The sequence below is a fragment of the Xiphophorus couchianus genome, chromosome 3, assembly GCF_001444195.1.
Source record: "Xiphophorus couchianus chromosome 3, X_couchianus-1.0, whole genome shotgun sequence".
In the NCBI taxonomy this organism is placed as follows: Eukaryota; Metazoa; Chordata; class Actinopteri; order Cyprinodontiformes; family Poeciliidae; genus Xiphophorus; species Xiphophorus couchianus.
In genome coordinates, this window is record NC_040230.1 from 19,092,978 (window position 1) to 19,112,975 (window position 19,998).

General features: G+C 37.5%; 2 protein-coding genes across 2 annotated transcripts; both read right to left on the bottom strand.

Annotated features, from left to right (window-relative positions):
* Nucleotides 1-6,375: 6,375 nt before the first annotated feature.
* On the bottom strand, nucleotides 6,376-9,850 carry has1 (hyaluronan synthase 1). The gene is made up of 5 exons (XM_028009370.1): nucleotides 9,692-9,850; nucleotides 8,307-8,996; nucleotides 7,950-8,175; nucleotides 7,718-7,850; nucleotides 6,376-7,589 (listed from the first exon to the last, which is right to left on the bottom strand). Exons 2-5 carry the CDS (start codon nucleotides 8,988-8,990, stop codon nucleotides 6,914-6,916), a joined length of 1,719 nt encoding a protein of 572 aa, XP_027865171.1. The 5' UTR covers nucleotides 8,991-8,996; nucleotides 9,692-9,850; the 3' UTR covers nucleotides 6,376-6,913.
* A 6,689-nt stretch (nucleotides 9,851-16,539) lies between these two features.
* On the bottom strand, nucleotides 16,540-18,458 carry LOC114139660 (trypsin-3-like). The gene is made up of 5 exons (XM_028009701.1): nucleotides 18,392-18,458; nucleotides 17,874-18,027; nucleotides 17,072-17,334; nucleotides 16,842-16,978; nucleotides 16,540-16,758 (listed from the first exon to the last, which is right to left on the bottom strand). The coding sequence occupies exons 1-5, from the start codon at nucleotides 18,429-18,431 to the stop codon at nucleotides 16,609-16,611; spliced, it is 744 nt and encodes a 247-aa protein (XP_027865502.1). The 5' UTR covers nucleotides 18,432-18,458; the 3' UTR covers nucleotides 16,540-16,608.
* Nucleotides 18,459-19,998: the final 1,540 nt, after the last annotated feature.

Consider the following 19,998-nt stretch of genomic DNA (forward strand, 5'->3'; position numbering starts at 1 on the left):
AAGAAAAACACAAAGTGCGCTAATCATTTTTACACCAAAAGGTTTTGTTCTGAGTTTTGTTCAGTTTGCCTTTTATAAACTATTTTTTCGTTGAGTGCACTTTTTATTAATATAATGGCTGCTGCAAACTGGCTTGCAAACCAGTTTGTCTGAGCCACAGAGTCAATGATAGCAGACAAATTGAAAAGCAAAATCACTGCTGATTTTCCCACATCAACAGTTAAGAGACTTCAGTGCTGCGTCAAACAATTATCGCTCAGGCGGCAGATCCCACTGCTAACATTATGCTAACATTATGTTAGCAGTAGGAGCACTGTGTGCTTCACTGTTTCTCTTGTGCTATGTTATTTTGGATTCATGGGTTTTAGTTTGTGGACATTACATTTTCATCCTACTCCGTTGCACATCCCTTGAATCGTGAGCACGTTATTTCTAACATTTGCACAATATCTTTATATTATAATCTTGTACAGTATATTATTATTACTAGATGTTTTTATACATTTTTAACACTTCTGGAACACTATGAACCTATACATCTGATGTTACTTTTACTGCTGACTTTCTTCCACACGGATCATCTGTCCACTACTGCCAACAAATAGCTGAAATCCTCAAATACTTGAGACTAGCTATAAAAATTTTACATTGCTGACAATTTTAATAGTTTAAACACAAAATCTACCTCAATATCCATTAATAAGCACCGTGAAACCGTTTTAACACTACCACAGAAGCAAACAACTACGATCTTCCTTTCCTCCAGTCATGGGCTTACAGCTGATCCACACCAAGGAAAATAAATGGCTACTTAGCAAACACCAGTCAGAAGTGCGTCAAGTAACATTGTGCCTATGGCATTTTAGTTTCCCATAATGCAAAGTCCAATACTTTAAATATGCCTAAAAGATCTGCAAGCAGGAAAATTCTCCGCAAATTATTTGCAGCCGAAAAGTAAAAATAAAAACCACGAATACTGCACCGCGAATGGGCGGGGGTCCGCTGCAGTTTGTTTGGAGTAAGAATTACTTCATTGCCATTAGTCCGGTGGAAAGAAACACATGTTTTTTTATGTTTCCTAATAAAGAGGGAGGTGAGCGGAAATGTAAAAAAACAAGTACAGAATCTCAAGATTGACGCATAAAACAGAATCAACTGTAATGTAAAAGACTGAAGAATTAGATAACATAAAAGTTAGATTTTTTTTAAAAAAAAGAGGGTTTTCCTTAGTAATCTGCCAATGTGCCAGTTTTCTATTCTTCACAGTAAATAACAGTAAAACCGATGTTCCCTACTTATGTGATAATACCTTTTGAGTCCAGGTACCATTGTGTATCAGATCAATATGTCTTGTGGGAAAGGCCTGGCTGGACACAGTGTAGCAACTTCTTATAACACTGTAAAATTACAAGTCTTTACAAGGAAATCAATTAGCTTTTAAGACAGTAAAACATCTCTAGTTTTTTTTAACACAAGACAAAGTGGAAAATAAGAAAAACGTGTTATAAACTGACTTATGAATGAGTCAAGATGGTGAGGGAGGAAGCTGGCATTTCCCTGCAATCTGCTGCAGGCCTTACTAAAGAGTTTCATCATTGTACTAGACAATCCTTGGAATATTTCTTTACTTCCATAATGGAAATATATTTTATTACTCTTAATTACTAACATATTTATAGAATGTATAAAAAAAACATTGGAATATTAATTAATTTATAAATTTGGCCTATTTTTCAGTTGAACTCTGTCAAAATATTTTTCATTAACATAATTATTGAAACTTTTGAAGCAAAGAAAATGTGATTACTTTATAAAATGTGAAACAACACAAACATAAAGGTGACTTGTGAAAAAGTGCCCATGTACAGCCTTGCATATCCTTTAAATTATAATCTTTTTTCTAGAAATAACAATAGGTGACAGGCTAATTTTAAATCTTTTTGCCGTTTTTATTAAATCACAAACTATTACACAGGAGTATGTTTGACATAATTAGTGGCTTGTTGAAACATTTAGGTGAAAATCTAAAATTAAACTGCATTTTCTTACATAAAAATATGCCATTCTGCTGCAAATAAAAACATTTTTCTTGTGTGTTATTCTTTTTCCACACCCAAATTCAGAGTATATGACAGTCCATCATTCTTTATACGTATGTATGTTTGCTGTTCAATGACTGTATCTACACTGCATGTAGATATGGCCAAGTGCCATTTTGATGAGAGCACAGCAAACATTATCTGTGCGATAGCATAGCCTGTGGAGAAGCTTTTTTCCATCGTTCACTTTCATGTAAATTCTCAATATGTAATTTACATTACTCCTCCTCTCTACAGTGAAGTGACAATTGTTTGTGTCCATTAGAAACAGACATTCATTCCTATTCTTTTACTGCTGTAATTAAGACTCTGAACACAGTCTCCACCCAGCTGTTAAGGAAAATCATTCCATCCATATGTGTCATTTGAAAGTAATTTTAAAAAGCTACCAGTCCACCCAACTCAGCTAACCAGGAAGATGTGACCAGGGAATCCTTGTGTTTTCTCCTTATCTGAACAGAATATTGATTAAAAAAAAAAAATATATATATATATATATATATATATATATATATATATGAATTAATTATTTAATCTAAATAATCCAGCAAAGGACCAGCAAAATTTTCCTCTTGTGCTTTTTGAGGAGATCTGCTAGTTTTAATTAATGACTATTTAAAAAGGGGGAATCCTTTAAAAACCAAAAACCTTAAACAACTCAAGTTTAGGAATTTCATCAAGTAGTGGAAGCACAAATGCAAAGTGTAATATATTAATATTTGTCAGGTACTGAAGCTGATTCTAGTTACAATCGAAAAATCAACCAAAGTAATCTTATATGATTAGGTTATTGATTTCTGTCTGCTGCACGGTCTTCATTAAAAAAAATAAATAAACAACCAAAGCTAATATCCACCAGCATATTTAGTTGTGTCCAAAATCTTCTGCTGTGTAAGTCAAACAAATTTAACGAGTTTTAGATTTTGAACCTAAATGTGTGAGCTTGTGAAAGATAAACTTACACCAGTTAGTTGTGTTGACTTTTTATTAATTTTGTCAAACCTCCAAGTGTTGAATAAATTAGAATTTTTAGCAAAGGAGTGGGAACTATTTCCCAGTGTGCTCAGCAGCATGTTTTTGTATCCTGTGTTGCACTGTGAGTGAGATGGATGTGTGTTACATTGATCTGACTTTTCTGTATTATTAAGTCAAATGTTTGTTTTAAGCTTGGAAAACTTGAGGATAGTGTCCTGTTCACACTAAATGTTTTTGAGCAGAATTCATTTTGATATTTAATAAAATTTAGTATCAGGTCAGAAATTTTGTTCATGCAATTTGAAGAAGTTAAATTATTATTATCCACTTGATATTGTAACTTAGAATAGTAGAGAAATGTGTGCTTTTTAGGTGAGGACTGTTTTTTCTTGCATATTGTGAAATAATTATTTGGTTTAAATTGCAGCATTAAGTTAAAACTCTCAATTCAAGACTAATGAACTTAAAAACAATGTTTAGACAACTTGTCTCTTGTTGTTAAATCAACTTCATGAGCTTAAATTTTTTAGATAAAACCAAAACAATTTTCTTGTTGATTTAAATTGCACTTTCAAGGCAGCAGGTGGATTTTCATTTTCAAGTTAAACCACCTTCAAATGTTTTATAGTGTATAGTGCAATTAATTTGGGCTCAAATATTTTTTTATATTCTTTTACCAGTTGTTCAAGGTAAAAAAAAAAATGTAAAAAATTTTTTAAAAACATAAATAAAGTCTCAGTAACACTTGTATTCTCCCTAAGTTGGAAGTTGGAAATTACATCGTCCCAGTTGGAGATTTTAACTGGGCGGCTGAAAGAAGTTGGGACAAACTCCAGCAAGGTCCACAAAGGATTTTTAAGGCAGATTTCAATTTGACTGCTTTTGTAAAACTGCAGTGTTAAATAATGCCATGGGATCCAAAATTTGCATCCACCTAACTTTTGTGCTGGTGCACTGAGGGACACAAATTAGGCGCACAAGTGCAACCATTGCAAAAATTAGAGTTCTGGGGTGTGTTCTAGTTGCAAGTCATAAAACTCATAAAGTTTTCTACTTGCTGCCCTTACTGTCTAGGCATTCTGCTGTTATGGGTATATGTTTCTGTGTATTTCTTCTATCACTTTCATCTGCTCATATTCATACTCCTGCATGCTTACATAACCATAATATGAGAGTGGTGAGTGGTGACTGTCGCATATAAACAAAACTGGTGAAGGCAGGCCAGCTCCTCTTACAGAGGGTGCAGAATGAAGAGAAGATAAAACCAAACCTTTCGCTACAGTCTTTGCTTTTTAGAGCACCAGTAGTTTAAGCAGCATTTATAACAACATTCACTTAGAAATTTTTAGGATGCTGCAGTGGTAAAGAGAAAAGCCAGATCAAGTCTAGATGTTTTTCAGTTACGGGCATGAAACTGTGGAATTAAATGAATGACTCTGATCTCAAATGATGTCCTTTAAAAGAGCCTTAAAATGTAAAATGGTAGAATTTTATACTGTTATGTAGATGTATAACAGTATACATCTACTGTTATACATGTACTTACATGCATGAAATCATGTATGTAAGTAATGTATGTGTATATTCATGCATTTTTAAATACAAATGTGTGTGTGTACTTTTGTATGTAAGCATATGGACAGAATATATCTGTTATTCTGTTATATACTATATATATATATGTATATATATATATATATATATATATATATATATATATATATATATATCTGTTAAGTGGATGAACAGAGTAGGCAAGCATAAGATTTGGCTTCAGCCTTTTTGGGTTTGTAAAGTAGTATTGTTTTTGTTTTCTGTGTTTAATGTTGATAATTTGCCAAACAAAAGTGAAACTGAACTGAACTGAACATAGTCATATGCATTGACGAGTGTATGCTACAATGCCTGATTATGGGCTATAATCATCCTTATGGGTATGATTATAGACCAAAACAATCTGCCATGGTGTTTTTACATCAACAGTCGTACCTATAATTAATCTTTATGTATTAACCTAAGGTCTGAAAAACTAGTAGTAAATCTAGTTTACTACTAGTAAACTAGTAGTAAAATTTACAGACCTAAGACGTTTGAAATGTCATACATTACGCATTAAATCCGTAATTATACTTTCGTTTCACGTTTTGAATTTAGTTCATAGGATTAACTTTTTGAAAATGTACTAGTTTTTAACCCCTTTCACTGTCATGAGGACCCATTCACTAACATGTAAGCATTTTTGGGGTCACAATTAATTAAGATGCAAATGTAGATCATTGGGGTTCTACTGCATGAAGGCAAGATACTGACTGCTTAATATCTTACTAACCACTAAGATACTGGAAACTGATTTCTGACATCTGAGTATTTTTTACCATGACAGGACATTGAATCCTGAGGTGTGAATAGGAATGGTGAGAGTACAGGTCCCTGTGGTGCTCCTGTGCTGCTGACTACCTGATTAGACACACAAACCTTCAGTCTTACAAGTTGTGTTTAGCTGCTCTTTTATTTAGGCAGTTGTCGAGGACTCCAGACAAAACTTGTGGAGTTTTTGACCCACAAGTTTTGGACACAGTAAATACGACAGAGTTTTGTTAAATGCTCTGAAAAACCAAAGAACGTGATCCTCACTGTGCTGCCTGTTCTGCAAGCAGTGGGTTTGTTGAAGCAGGTGTATGATGCCGTTTTCACCTCCAACTACATGCAGTACATAAAGTTCAGCTACAATATTGGTAATGTATACAGATGTAATATACAGATTATAAATATGTCTGATCTAGCTATTCTGGTACTTTGAACCAAACTTTGTGACTTCAGTTTATTAAGCTATATTGCTTTTGGTCAGATACATAAAAATAAAAGGTTTTTTTTAATTATTATTTTTCTTGTCAGCACAATCACTTGCTCATTTTAGGGCAGGTGAGGGTGTGAGTTTCTTCTATAATTGAATACTTGGGAAGCTAATCTTAGCAGGAAACATAAGGGAGCTCACTTTTTTAAAATATATGTTTACAGTTTTTTAGGATAAATATAGCAAATAATGTACATTTTCTCCAAATATTTTATTATAAATATTTTATTTGACAGAAATAAAATAACATTTTTACATTTCGAAATATTTACAGTCAGACAAAAAACATAGAGAACAAACATATAGACGTATCAATGTATCAAATTCCATAAAAGTGCATTTGTACTGTACTTCACACAAGATGAGTATGCCAACTGTAACAATAAATCAATCATTTTTATTTATACTGTTAGATAGATTTGATTGCAGTGGGGTGTGTAAGCTTTCTTGCCAAAAAATAATGTATGACGTATGTATGATAAAATGTTGCAATAACTTCAGGCATTGGTCAGAGATGTCTTTTCTGCTTGTTGATGTTTCACAGTGTGGCGTAGTCTACATACAGTGTGCAAGTTTCAAGTAAATATGCATAACAGCATGAGATGCAGTGCATCATTCAGTGCAGAGACAACTTCCTTTTCATAAGTGTACACAACTACATCCATGGACAGTAGTGGCATCAGTAGAGTTAGTCTTTCTAGAAATAACCAATCACTTTTTCCCAGATTTAAATATCATAAATGAATATCTTATAACAGACAGTCTGCTTTCTTGTCATCTAATCCAGAAAAATTTGAGTATTGCAATAGCACCAAAAACTTCAGCTCGTATGTTTTTAAATATGTAAAAACATCTCCATATGAGTGAAATAGTCAATGTTGCCCTTCTAATTGATAAAAACAATACTTAATCCCTTAGTTTGTACTGACAAAATAAATACAATAAATAAAGAGATAATCATTAAAATTGAATTCAGTCTTTAAATCTAAACGCTAAGGGTGTAGCTTTGGGAGCGCCTTCTGCATAACCTGCGGAACCATCCCCAGTAGAGGATCATCATGACCAGCCAGTAACATAAGTAAGCCACACAACCAAAAACAAGGAACCGAGTTTCCATAATCTTGGCTGGACTTGACCAATCTTGTTGAGTCTCTCTGTAGATTGTGTATCCAAACCCACCTAAGAGAATAGCAGCCCACACTGACAACGGAAGCAGAGGGATGTAGTTACCAACAATCTTACGCCTACCAGACGTCCCCCAGCTGCTTTTGTTCATTGTGAGAATGGCAAAATACTTTGCAGGCAGCAAACTGGTCATGTACAACGAGGAGTAGAGCGACATAAAAACCATCACGATGTTATGGCGAAGGAGGCAGGCGTAGGCTGCTTTCACCAGCCCGATGAGCTGGATGCAGCAGAGAACCCAGAGGATGTCCCACAGTGAACCCATCCAGAACAACTGGATGATCGTGGCTGTGACAAAGAAAGGAAAAATACCAGAGACGATGGACTCGTAGGTCATCCAGAGATGATGCTTGTGCCACCACATCGAGTTGTAGAGCCACTCGCGAAAGTAGGATTTGGTCCATCGCGTTTGCTGGTTGAGCCAGCGAAGAAACTGGGCGGGTGTTTCTGTGTAGCACTTGGAACGAGCTGTGTATCTACAAAAACACAACAGACAAAAAACATTTATAGAAATCTTCATATTTAGCATCTCAAAAACATGATGAATAATGAGTAGTTTATTTAGTTTGGGGTTTTGTAATAGGAATAGCAAAAGGGTATGTACTTTGTGGCGTAGCCCATGCTCAGCATTCGATTGGTGAGATGTCTGTCATCGCCAAATGTGCAGTGACTTCCCAGAAACTTCTGGTTGTACCAGGACTCCAGAAACTGCTGGAGGATGTCATTCCTGTACAAACCTGCATGACAAAAATATGTATCTAGTGAGATCTTTCAACAATGGGGAGCTTATTTAAAAATTATCCTCCTTTGACATCAGTGACAATTATTTTCCTTACCCAGAGGACCGCTGATGCAGGACACACAGTTGAAGAAGGACTGGCAGGACCGCTCGATGTTGAAAGCCATCCAGTACCGAAGGCTGCTCATGAAGCTGATGTATGAATCTTTCAGGTTGAGAATCATCACATCTCCTCCCACAGCACCATACCTGGGGTTGCTCTCTAATACCTTGCACAGTTCCACAGTAGCTAAAGGGTCCAGCTTGGTATCAGAATCACACACCTGAGGAGTCAGAATATTAAACATCACTGAAAACTTGCAACGCCACAAGTTGTTTCTTTTGGGTTTTTTTTTTTTACAAGATATTGAATAAGACTTTTTGAGATTTTCAACAAATGAAGAAAAGTAAATACCTGAATGTAGTCAACTGATGATCCCAAAGCCTTAAACGCAGTGTACATCACCTCCCGCTTGCCTCCCCACTTCTGCATGACGCACACACACCTTTTGGTCTGGATCAGATGCTCCAAGTCTTTTTTCTGAGGATCCTCTCCAATGACATAGTCAGCGCTGCTTTCTGTTCCCATTTCTTCATCTTGCTGAGGCTTTGTGGGATCCCAAGAGTGATAGTTGTTCTTCCACACAAAGAAACCTGGATCTTGGTCTGCAAACACTTTCCTAAACATGTCCATCATGTACCTGTCATCATCTGAGTTCCCGTCTATCACCATGATGATGCGCAACAGCTCCGAGGGATACTGCAAGCTCTTGACAGAGTTGAGGCACTCTTTAAGATAGCTGGGATCCTCCTGGTAGGCAGAAATAGTGAATCCAATTGTTTTAGTGTAGCTGCACGGCTTCGTGTGAGTTTTCATTCGCCGGTGCTCAATAAAGGCGAACAGGCTTTGAACCAGAACATGGAGCGAGAGCAGGAGTCCGTAAAAGCCAAAGGAAATGATCCCATACATGGATGTCACCAGCTGGAAGCCTTGCACATAGGCCCAAACCATGATTCCCAGAACCAGCAGAGCAAAGAGGAACGTAAAAATGGCTCGAAGGATTGTCCAAAGCTTCTTTAATGAATGTTTCAGCTTCATTTTGCTCTGCAGACCAAAAGACACGACAGGTTGGTTAACTCATTCAAAAGAGACTTAAGAAACTTCAAATATTTCCAGATGAGCAACCTGGCAAAGTTCTCTGATAAAGTTTGACAAGTTGACAGCTTTAAGTCAGAATGAATGATAAATACTATGAGTATATGAGTCAAAAGACATAAATCACATACATGACTAGACACACACTTTGTAAGCACTATCATTTAGATTTTCTGATTTTCCGAAAGACAGCACAATATTGCAACTCAGAAACAATATTTTAATATTTTTTACCTGCGTGCCTATGCCTATTTTTCTTTACATTTTATAATACTAATAACATCAAAGAGCTTTGCAGAACTGACCAAATAAAATCATTATAATAGTGAAAAAATCTGGAATCTGTTTAAATCATTAGTTAGTTAGAGATCTAATATCTCACAATATCTAAGATTTTATCATAATAAATATTTTTACTGCTGTATTACAACTACATTTTATTTTATTGTAATATTTACTTTTTATTTTTCTTGGATTAAAGTAGAATATTAAATAAAATCATAATAAATTAATGGAAACTCCAGTTACATGATGTTCCCCTCCTTTTATCAGGTAAGTAACCTTTAAAAAATATATAATTAAAACATTACGTTTCCCCCCCCCCCCTTTTTTTCTTTCTTTTTTTTTTTTCTTTTGTACCTTACCTGATGATGTGCGGCTCCCTTGGCTTCAGAATTTCAGTTCGCCCACCCCCTGTTGTTCTCAGTCTGAATGCTTTTGGTCTGAAGTTTGCTGCCTTTATAAGTTTTTAGGTTTGGGATGGGGCTACGTGCTGGTTTTATGCCTTGTGAATGGTTAATTAAGGGCACCGAGGCTGACTCAGTCCTGCGTCAAGAGGGAAAGGGCGCGCGGAGCAAACCTTTGCTTTGTTTTTGTCTTAACCATGGAGATCTCTTATACACTGAAAAAATGATGGATTACGCCTTAAACAGCTGCAAACAGCTTCTTGCAAAGTTTCTATCTATCTATCTATCTATCTATCTATCTATCTATCTATCTATCTATCTATCTATCTATCTATCTATCTATCTATCTATCTATCTATCTATCTATCTATCTACTAACCAGTGATCTTTATTTTTATAAGAAACAAGTACGAAGTACAGAAAATGAATATATCAGACGCTTATAAACACGCATGTTTATTCCTATTATCTTATTTTTAATGGTTTTTTTGTTGTTGTTTGTTTTGGACTAGTTGAAGATTTTTTTTGTCGGTACTTGCTCTGCTCCCCAATCTGACACAGTACTTGCAACTTCTAGTTATGACGTCACGACGTCCCCAAAAGAGGCATTATAACGGGCGAGGCTTCAACAGGGTTGTTCAGTAGTTAGATGTTTCCCCCTGGCGGTTATCATCTAAAACTGCAGGAAAAAAAATTGTTTTTATCTTATTTTCATAATGTAATATGATATGAATGGAAATGTGGGTGTGTTCAAGTGAAAAGATTTATATATAAAAAATAAACTGTTCCATATGTTGTTTTATCGTTGCTTTTTTTTTTTTTTTTTTTTGCTGTTGTTATTTTAGTCAGGCTCTCAATGTCCTGACCTACCCATGATCACATCCCTGGGGAGGTTCTTCACAAATCTGTTGACCACTCACGAGTATCCACACCCTTAGCCACGGGCAGCTGGCATGAAGCATAAACACGCTTCATGTCGGACACAGATAGAAGTTACAGAGAAACTGATGTCATATAGGGAGATTATATGCACAGAAACAGTAACTTGATGTGTTGGTTATCCCTAGGAGTTATTATTTTAGCAATAACCATTTGGGCCTCTTATTCAGTCAACATCCAGGTTTGTTTGCATGTTGAAACTCCTGTGTTTTCCTAGCAGCGTAAAGCTGTATCTGCATGCAGTTGTCTGGCATGGTACTTGATTCATACAGAGGCTCTCAAAAGTGTACAATCCATCCATCCATTGTCTGTTCACCCTTGTCCCTAATGGGGTCGGGAGGGTTGCTGGTGCCTATCTCCAGCTACGTTCCAGGCGGGAGGCGGGGTACACCCTGGACAGGTCGCCAGTCTGTCGCAGGGCAACACAGAGACATACAGGACAAACAACCATTCACACACAACACACACCCCTAGGGAGAATTTAGATAGACCAATTAACCTAACAGTCATGTCTTTGGACTGTGGGAGGAAGCCGGAGTACCCGGAGAGAACCCACGCATGCACAGGGAGAACATGCAAACTCCATGCAGAAAGACCCCGGCCGGGAATCGAACCCAGGACCCTCTTGCTGCAAGGCAACAGTGCTACCAACTGCGCCACTGTGCAGCCCATATAAGTGTACAATCTTTAGTGAAAAACAAAAGATTGTTTTCAGGTGTGTTCATGACCTAGATGATGATGGACCTCATTATTACTATTAAACTTTTTCACATTTTAATGTGATATTGATCCTTTAATACATTTGAAAAACAACGGTTTTGGTGAAGCGAGAGAGTCCAACGTGTGCAAATGCACAGCGATTGTTGTGTGGAATGAAATAATTATTCATACTGTTATAGATCAGTTTATTCATTTACCATAAGTGTTTTACTCATTTTACTCATATAAGTCAGAAAGCATTTTTTTATTCAGTTAAAGGATTTCTCCCCAAATAACTGAATGTTCTTTTATCAGGAAACACCTGCCTGTTCTGTTCTGTTACACCAACTCGAGGTGTCTAAACTGTCTGATTTTTTTATATATTTCTGCCCAGCAACTCATTCATAAAGAGACACCAAAATAGCATTTGCACCTGTTGTCTCAACTATTGAACTCTCAGGGGTACGAAGTGAGTGAAGCAGTTATTGTAAACCACAAGTTTTCCTCGCGCATAGGTCAATTTGTCATGACATTTCTTCTAAGAGGTGTTTTTTGTCTGACTTCCAGTAACTGTTTAGCGCCACCTGGGCGTCTTAAGATGTGTATAAAAAGTGACGTTCTGTGTGCTGTAATCAGAGTTCCTCTGACCGTGTTACTGATCAGGGCTCCCTCCGCTTGCAAGCGAAATAAAGCTGTTTTTTGTTCTCTAACTTTAACTCTAGGTTTATCCGAAATTCCCGGATTCCACAGTTGAATCTTGTTATTTTTTTGTTTTGTTCATTAAAATCCCGCTCATGTGAGTTTTATTTACTGAGGAACCTCTGCAGTACCATTAAAATGCAGTTAATGCTCAATAAGCACGAGAATTAATCTGAATATATGCCATTTTTTATTATCTTTTTAAGAGGAACAGGTTGAATTGTTGTGCTGCTCTGTCATATAACTGAATCATCGTTACATTCCTTGATATTTTTACTTGACCAACGTCTACATGTCTTGGCTTCTGAAGAAGTTATATCCTTTCTTGCGAAATTCCAAATAAACCAATAAACAAATGTGTTGTGCTATAAACAGTCTCCTGTTAAGGTAAATGTCCCTTAAAGAAAACAAAATATTTTTGCATACAGGCCTTCATAAACCTTCCCAGGTTGGCAGTCTTTATCTGGAGGTCAGGCAAGGGCCCGGTGACTCACTCATAAACTCTGTGCTACGCCCAAGAAACCAAATTCACTTAAATCATTTCTGAGGTTCACTAAAATAGTTAGACCATCTGAGAGAATAAGTTTCTTAACTGCAGTTGGTCTTCTTTGCCATGCATGATGTCACCAAAATCATTTTATAACCTTACTTAGGTTGAAACACTTAAAGGAAGATCAGTCGAACATTGCCGTTTGCTCTATTGCCAGTAAGCTCATGCCAGAGTGGTGTGCATCCTTTACAGTTTTTCCCCCACAAAGAGCCATGCTGCAGCACACTTTGCCATGATTTACAGCTGGCTGGTTCTAAGTGACAGTTTTATTCCTCGGCTACGGAGGCAATCTTTTCTACCCATTCATTGTCAAGTTCATCTGAGTCTGAGCTTGTTGCTGCAAATGTTCTGACCACATGTAAGGCAGCTTGATCTGTTATGCCCAATATTACGTTCCCAACCATTTGCATTTAGATTTACAGCTTTACATGCTTACGGCGATGAGTTATGCCCATGTGGCTTTTGAAACACTTATAATCAGTATGACACAGTTTTCTTTGACAATTGTTTGGTGATATCTTGTCAGTTTGACAAAGTGGAGAGATGTGAAGAGCATTTTGCATTTCTAGTAAAGATAATTGTTGCTTAAATGATAACTTGAATTGACATCTCGCACATAGACCTGTTCTTTAGCTGTCAGTAAATGGGGAAAAGAAAAAACATTGCATACTCTTAAAGCCCAGATCCAACAATTACTCACCCCAACAGAAAATTTGGGGAATTTCTGTCCGTGGATTAAAGGTTTCCAGTAAAGTTCTCCAGATGCCTGGTAATGACCAAATTATTTGACTCAAGTGTGTTGAAGCATTGACATATCTAGAAGAATGACTGGAATTGCAGATCCCTGCTCTAAGGAAAACACTTGTATCTTGTTAATCCCAACTATGTAAGCTTTGCTAATATCTCTATCTCAGGGTGGATGGAGACCATCTGGAAAGGCAACTGTTCCTCACTGTTAGGTGTGTACTTTTCACTTGCCTTTTCCAAACCAAGGATTTGCCATGAAATGTCACTTCCAGGCTCAAGCAGGTTTTCCTTCTGATGTTGTCATGACCAGTTTCCTTACAGCTGATGAAGGAGAGTACCCCACAGCATGATGCTGCCTCCCCCATGGTTTCCATGGGTATGGCATGGAAAACATGGCATCCTCAAACAGTCTTAGTTTATTTTATGCACAGCATTTGCATGAAATCACCAGAATATCTTCTGTCACATGTATATTGTGCCTCCTACATGGCTGGTGCAAACTGCTCTTCTTTTGTTTTTTCTACAATGGGTTTTGTCTTGTCACTATATAATAAATGCCAGATTTGTAAAGTCCAAAACTAATGATTGTCTAAAATAAGATTCTTCCTTCTGAGAAGATTTTGTAAATTTTAATCTAAAGAACACAAAAGGTTTGCTTATAGAAAAAAAAAATATTCGACATTAATTATACAACATTTGTACAATTGTATTGTTACTGCCCACTTCTTTTCCATCTTCAACGTGTCATTGTATGTCGGACAGATGTCTTCCTGTTTCTGGAAGATGCTGGTATTCGTGCCAGATTTCCTGTGCATGTGTTGTGATAAACAATATCAACATGAGATGTGCTTAGCCAGAAATGAGGAACACATTTACTCCAGGTGTAGTTACTGCGGCAACATGTTTACAGAAAGTGCAAAACTGCTGAATAATGCTGTTACAGAAACCGAGAATGTGGAGTCCACTGTTTCCTTGCTAGGCGCTGGGGTTTGGGTTGTGTGTGGCTGCTATTCTTTCATTCCTTGCAGACAGTTTTCCACCAGAGGGAGCCATGGAGTGGCAGTCTTCCATTGGAGGATGGACGACAGGTGTAATTAGATGGACCTGCACACCATTGAGGCTCATTAGCTGGAGGATAAGAGGAGTCATTCACCTAACCTAGGTGTGTCCCTGGCTCTGACTATGGCTAATATCAACACACACATCTGTTGTGGCCAGTTAGTCTGGTGGTTTGTCCTCTGGCACTGATCTCTGGATATAGCTGAGATACTCGAGTCTCTTTGCTATATCAGAAAATTGAGACACACTACAAAAAGACATTTTCAGATAAGCTTGCTCGTTTCTACCACAAGTGTATAAACTTTAAAAATAAGATGTTAAAAAGCCAAATATGCATCCAAATATTAACCCAGAGGAATAAAGTGATCCACTTGATTAATCCAATTGAACACTCTTTTGGTTCTGCTTGTCTCTCTTTATTCACTTCTTGGCTTTTCTCTCAGCCAGGAAGTGAGAGCTTGACTCAAACTCTTGTTTTTGCTATGTTAGGAAATATAAGCTACTTTCAAAAAACAAAGCAAAACAAAAAACCCTTGTTTGCATTTTTACAAAGAGAGTGTTCCTAGTGAGATAAAACTCAGAATGAGCTGATCAGTTCTCTACTGGGGAAAAGATGGGAATGCACTCAATTCAGAAGCTTAATTTCTTAACTAGCAGAAAAAGATTAGTCTTATATGTGTTGACATGCATCTAATTATGTTCAGAACAGCCTAGGATTCATACACAAGGCATTTGGACATGTTAGATGTAATCAGCTGCAAGATAAAACATTATTTCAGCTCAGTCTATTGTTATGATTGGTCAACATGTGAAAGGCTTAAACATGTGCCTGTATCCATGTGTATATAAAAAGTTACATTTTGGATGTTTGCATATTGTTTTATAACACTACAGGCTGGATTTATTCTGCATAGACAATTGGGGTTACACTGCGTGACGGAGTAGTAGGGCCAAGCTAAGAAACATATAATAAATAAATAAAATTACGAGAGTAAAGACCTGGCATATTGGAAAATTCAGAAGCTGTCGGCAGCTGTTTCGGCCCTTGTCAAGCTGCCTGTCTAGTGTGAAAGATTATGCCAACTAGCAGACGCTCAGGCTAACATGCTGTGGGAACAGTGGCGCAAGCTGGATGCGATTCAAGCAGAGATTTGCAGACCCTGGAGCTCACTGGCAAGATAGAATTGACTTTGGAGAAGTTGCTAGTTTGGTCCAGTGGGAATGGCTACAATAATAATTTGGAGGATTGGAATCACCACAGAGATGTACCGGTGAATACTTACAGCAGAATGGAAAAATGAACACCGTCTGCCCGAACTATAAAGCAACGGTTTCTATCTGAACTGGCTTCCCTGTGTTGGCTTAGGCTGGCTGTCTTTCTTAACTCTCTGGGATGATATGTAAACAAGATGCTCTTACCCACCATGCTTCCCCGGAGACATCTGTGGTTCTGTGGCAGGCTCTGAAAGGCCACGATGATAAACCTTTCCACCATATTAAAGACTGCTGGCTGGGAGAGCTGTGTGGCAAAGTTCACTGTCTTTGCATCTATATCCATGCAGACTGCATGGATATACATGTAGTCTGCATGGATATCCATGCAGTAATATACACAGCCATATTCCATGGCTATGAACTCATCCTCCCTGAACTCACTGCCTTTGCTGGCCTCCACCCTTATGTTGCATTTATGTTGCTTTATATATGCAGAGGTTTCTTTGCAACCCCCCACTGAGCCCACTTGGACTCAGTAAGGGGTATGATTTTTTCCCTCATTCTACCTGATGTTGCCATTTCATCTAAGTCTAATGGAAAGAGCAGCTCCTCCCACCACGGCTACAGCTCCAGGCACCTGTTTTCCTTGTTTTTGTTTGTTTTCTGTCTTTCTTTGGATGGGTTGTCTTTCTTTGAATAAGAATCAAGTTTAATTCACACTTGACCTGATGGGACTTCCTCAACAGCTACTCTTTCTTTCAAAGTCACATTGAGAGAAGTCAGCATTTTAAAGTTTTTTTTTTTACTTAATGTGAAGTATTCCCTTTACTTATATGAAAAATAATCCACCCTCATTTTATCTTACGGACCAGTAAAAACTACATTTTACACAAATATGTCAAATTGTTTGACTTTACTCATTTTACTCATTTTTCTCCTGTACATCTGAAGCCTTTAGCTTTACACCTCAGCCAGAAGCCATTGTTGTCTTGATCCAGGAGACATAATTGCAAACTTTTGTGTACACTCCAGGCTTGTTTCTCTGAGCACAGCCGTGGCCCCAGGACACAACTCCCTGGAGCTGTCCCTCACACACCATAGGACCCCCAGAGTCACCCTGAAGTTTAAAAGAGATTACAGGATGTCATATTTTGCAGCAAGATAAAAAAAACATCTGTTGATGTGCAATAGTGATGTTACCTGACAGGAATCTTTCCCTCCCTCAAGGTATCCAGCGCATATCATGTTTTCAGTTATCTGAAAGGGATATGCATTGAAGCAGGTGTCATCACTCAGCAGAGGGACTTCCAGGCACTGCAGCTTGTCTGGGTACCTTGCTGTAAACACACCGAAGTCAGCTACTTCTCCATCTCATTTTCTTATCTCTTCTCATTTATTGGAAATTGCACAGCATACAAAGTTTAACTCACAGCCCTCGTCACTGGGGCGAATGTTCCCCCATCCAGATATCTGGCACATCGTTCCAGCACTGCCGCAGTCTGATGGAAGCACTGCAGGACGCACATAGTTATTCAGAATAGCAGGCTGACTCAGCTTGATCAGCATGATGTCACTGTCCTGCGTGCGGGGATTGTAATCAGGGTGGCGAATGAACGCGGCAGACATGATGTGCTGTTCGGTATGGTCGGGTTCCCAGATGTCATGCTCTCCCAGTCGAACTTCTAAATTTGAGCTGAAAAAGGAACATTTCAGAAAGCCAGTTTAGCTTCCCCAGCACTGCTGCACTTGATTAAAATCACAAGGAAACTGCTTAGGTTTTAAATTATATTTTCAATTAGGGATAGCAAAGTTTAAGCAGGATTACACTATAAAACAACATTCCAACATTTGAATATTTTGTGGAGCACTGACAGTCAATCCCTCATTAAGAAATGTAAACAAAGCTGACTGAGTTTGGGCTATTTTACAGAAGGAAATGGGCAAAAGATCCCAGAAGGCTGCATTCAAATATGATTCTACAAAGTATTGATTTAAGAGCACAGTTTTCAGATATTGATTTGAAAAAAAAAAAAAAAAGTGTAAATGATGGGTTTGTTTCCCCCTCAATCACAATTATGAGTTGGCTTTGGTCGGTCATATAAAACACAAAACAAATACACAAAATTTGTGAATTGTAATGTGAAAAATTATGAAAAACTTCAAGCTGTGTGAACAATTTTGCACAGCTCTGTGTATGCAATAAATTGAAAGATGTTCATTATCATGTTGCACCTTGGTTTGCAGTGTGCAGCCGAGAGCACCCACTGATCAGACAGCAGAACGCCGCCACAGTAGTTGTACCCAGTGAAGAGCGACACTTGATAGGGCACAGAGTTTCTCGGGCATTCATATCCTCCAACAATCTTTTCATCATCTTCCAGGCCAGCTGCACGTTACAAATAGGAAATGGTAAATTGCCTCCAGTTGTAATGAGCTTTATCGAGTCAACGGACTCCAAAGAACTTTGCAGTTAATACACACATTGTAGCCTCTGCTACCCAAGGGCAGTCAGACAGAAACAAGGCTACTATTTAGAAAAATCTTGCCAGTTTCAGACAGAGCAGGGGTTCGAACTTAACATCCGAAGGTTTCAGGATAAATCTCTTCTTTCTGAGCCACTGGCTCCCAGAAGTAAAATTACATTTTCCTTTTCACATTTCATGATATAGAAAATGTATTTGCTGGTGTCAATTATAATTACAAGTTCTATTGCCACCCATTTTTCCCATATAAATGAATATAAAATATACCTGCAACGCCTAAGAAGATCAGGAAAAGAAAAAGCTCCATGCCTCTTTCTGGTTTGTAACTAATGTGTCCTTGTTCTCTTTAAGTTAGGTATTTTAGTCCTCTTATCTTCTCCTTTTAAGCTCCTTTATCACCTCAAACATATGTTACATTTCCCTAGGCATGCTGAATCTAAAGTAAACCTAAGGAATACGATCCAAAATAAAGTTTTTAAAAAATGTATATGTGCAGGAAAAATCGCTCAGAAAATGTATAAACCTTGTCTAATTTTCTCATTTTTGTACTTTCAGTCAAACCTTTTGCCTTAATGTCCTTATTATATTTTATGTGATGTGCTTGTAAAGTAAGGACATTGACATCCATAAGCTGAAATGTTCTGAAGCACAGAGGTCTAAATGTCCTGTTTTTAATAATGCTCACAGTTTTTATGTCCAGCCTGCACACGTAGGTCAAAGATTAGCTTTCTGGGAAAACAGGAGGCTACAAATTGTATACTTAGTTGTATTGAACAAGTTATATGAATAAATGGGTTTAAGTTCTCACCTTCAAAGGATTGAGTTTTAACCTTCTTAAAAATGTTTTTTCTTCCCTACTTCAGAAAAACATCCCAGAAATCTCATAGATTGTTGGTTGGATTGAGGTTTGCCGATTGACTGGACCAATCTAACTGATTTATTTTTAATGCTTTGGAGCCAACTGAGATTTTGTTTGTTTTATCGTCAAGCTTTTATCATGAATGTCTCAATTCGCTTCTCCATTCATCCTTCTTGCAATTCTAAAAATTCTGCCACATATGTCAAAAAACATTTACACACCAAGATGTTCTCACCTCCAAATGTTCCTGGTGGTACAGTATTTTGGGGGCATTGATCGGATCCAGTTCTCCTCCAAACAGGATGTGTATGCTTGTCTCATCTTACCAGACAATATTTTCTTAATATTTAATTGGATGCTCCAAATGCACAAAAGTTTTTTGGTTTTACATGCTTTTACTATAATTATTCAAAATGTCGAAGCTGAAACTACATTACATTTGCCTGAAGCGCTCTACTAATTGGTTTGACTCCTGCAAACTCTGTGATTTTAATATATAGTGTGAAGAAAATCAGCATGTGACATCAGAGCGATGCCAAATCACGACTGACTCAGAGCTTCAGCATGAAGATGAAGTGACAGGTATAATGCTCCATTACTCACGTATGAGCATAGCTGTTTATCAACACCAGACAGGGAATTATTTAAGGGTGTTTTGTTGCCCAAACCATATGATTAAACACTTAAGCGCCAAGCATAACACATTCCCATCCAGCACAGGCAGGTTCTCATCCCTTTCATTACTGAGTAGCACTCAGATTATTTGACTCACTTGTTTTAAATATGTTTAATTACATTTAAAATACAAAAAAGCTGAAACATGGCATTAAAATCCAAGTCGTCAGGCATGGAAAGTCACATGGAGATGATCAGCTGCTCAGGTCAAAATGTGCTTCTGTTTTTGTTGTTATTGTTGCTAGAAATTTTTTTTACTTTAGGATGGATAAACCTTTCAAGCTGAATGTTTTTTCCCCCCAGGACCAACCAAGCCCTTGTGGTTTCCTCCAGTTATGGC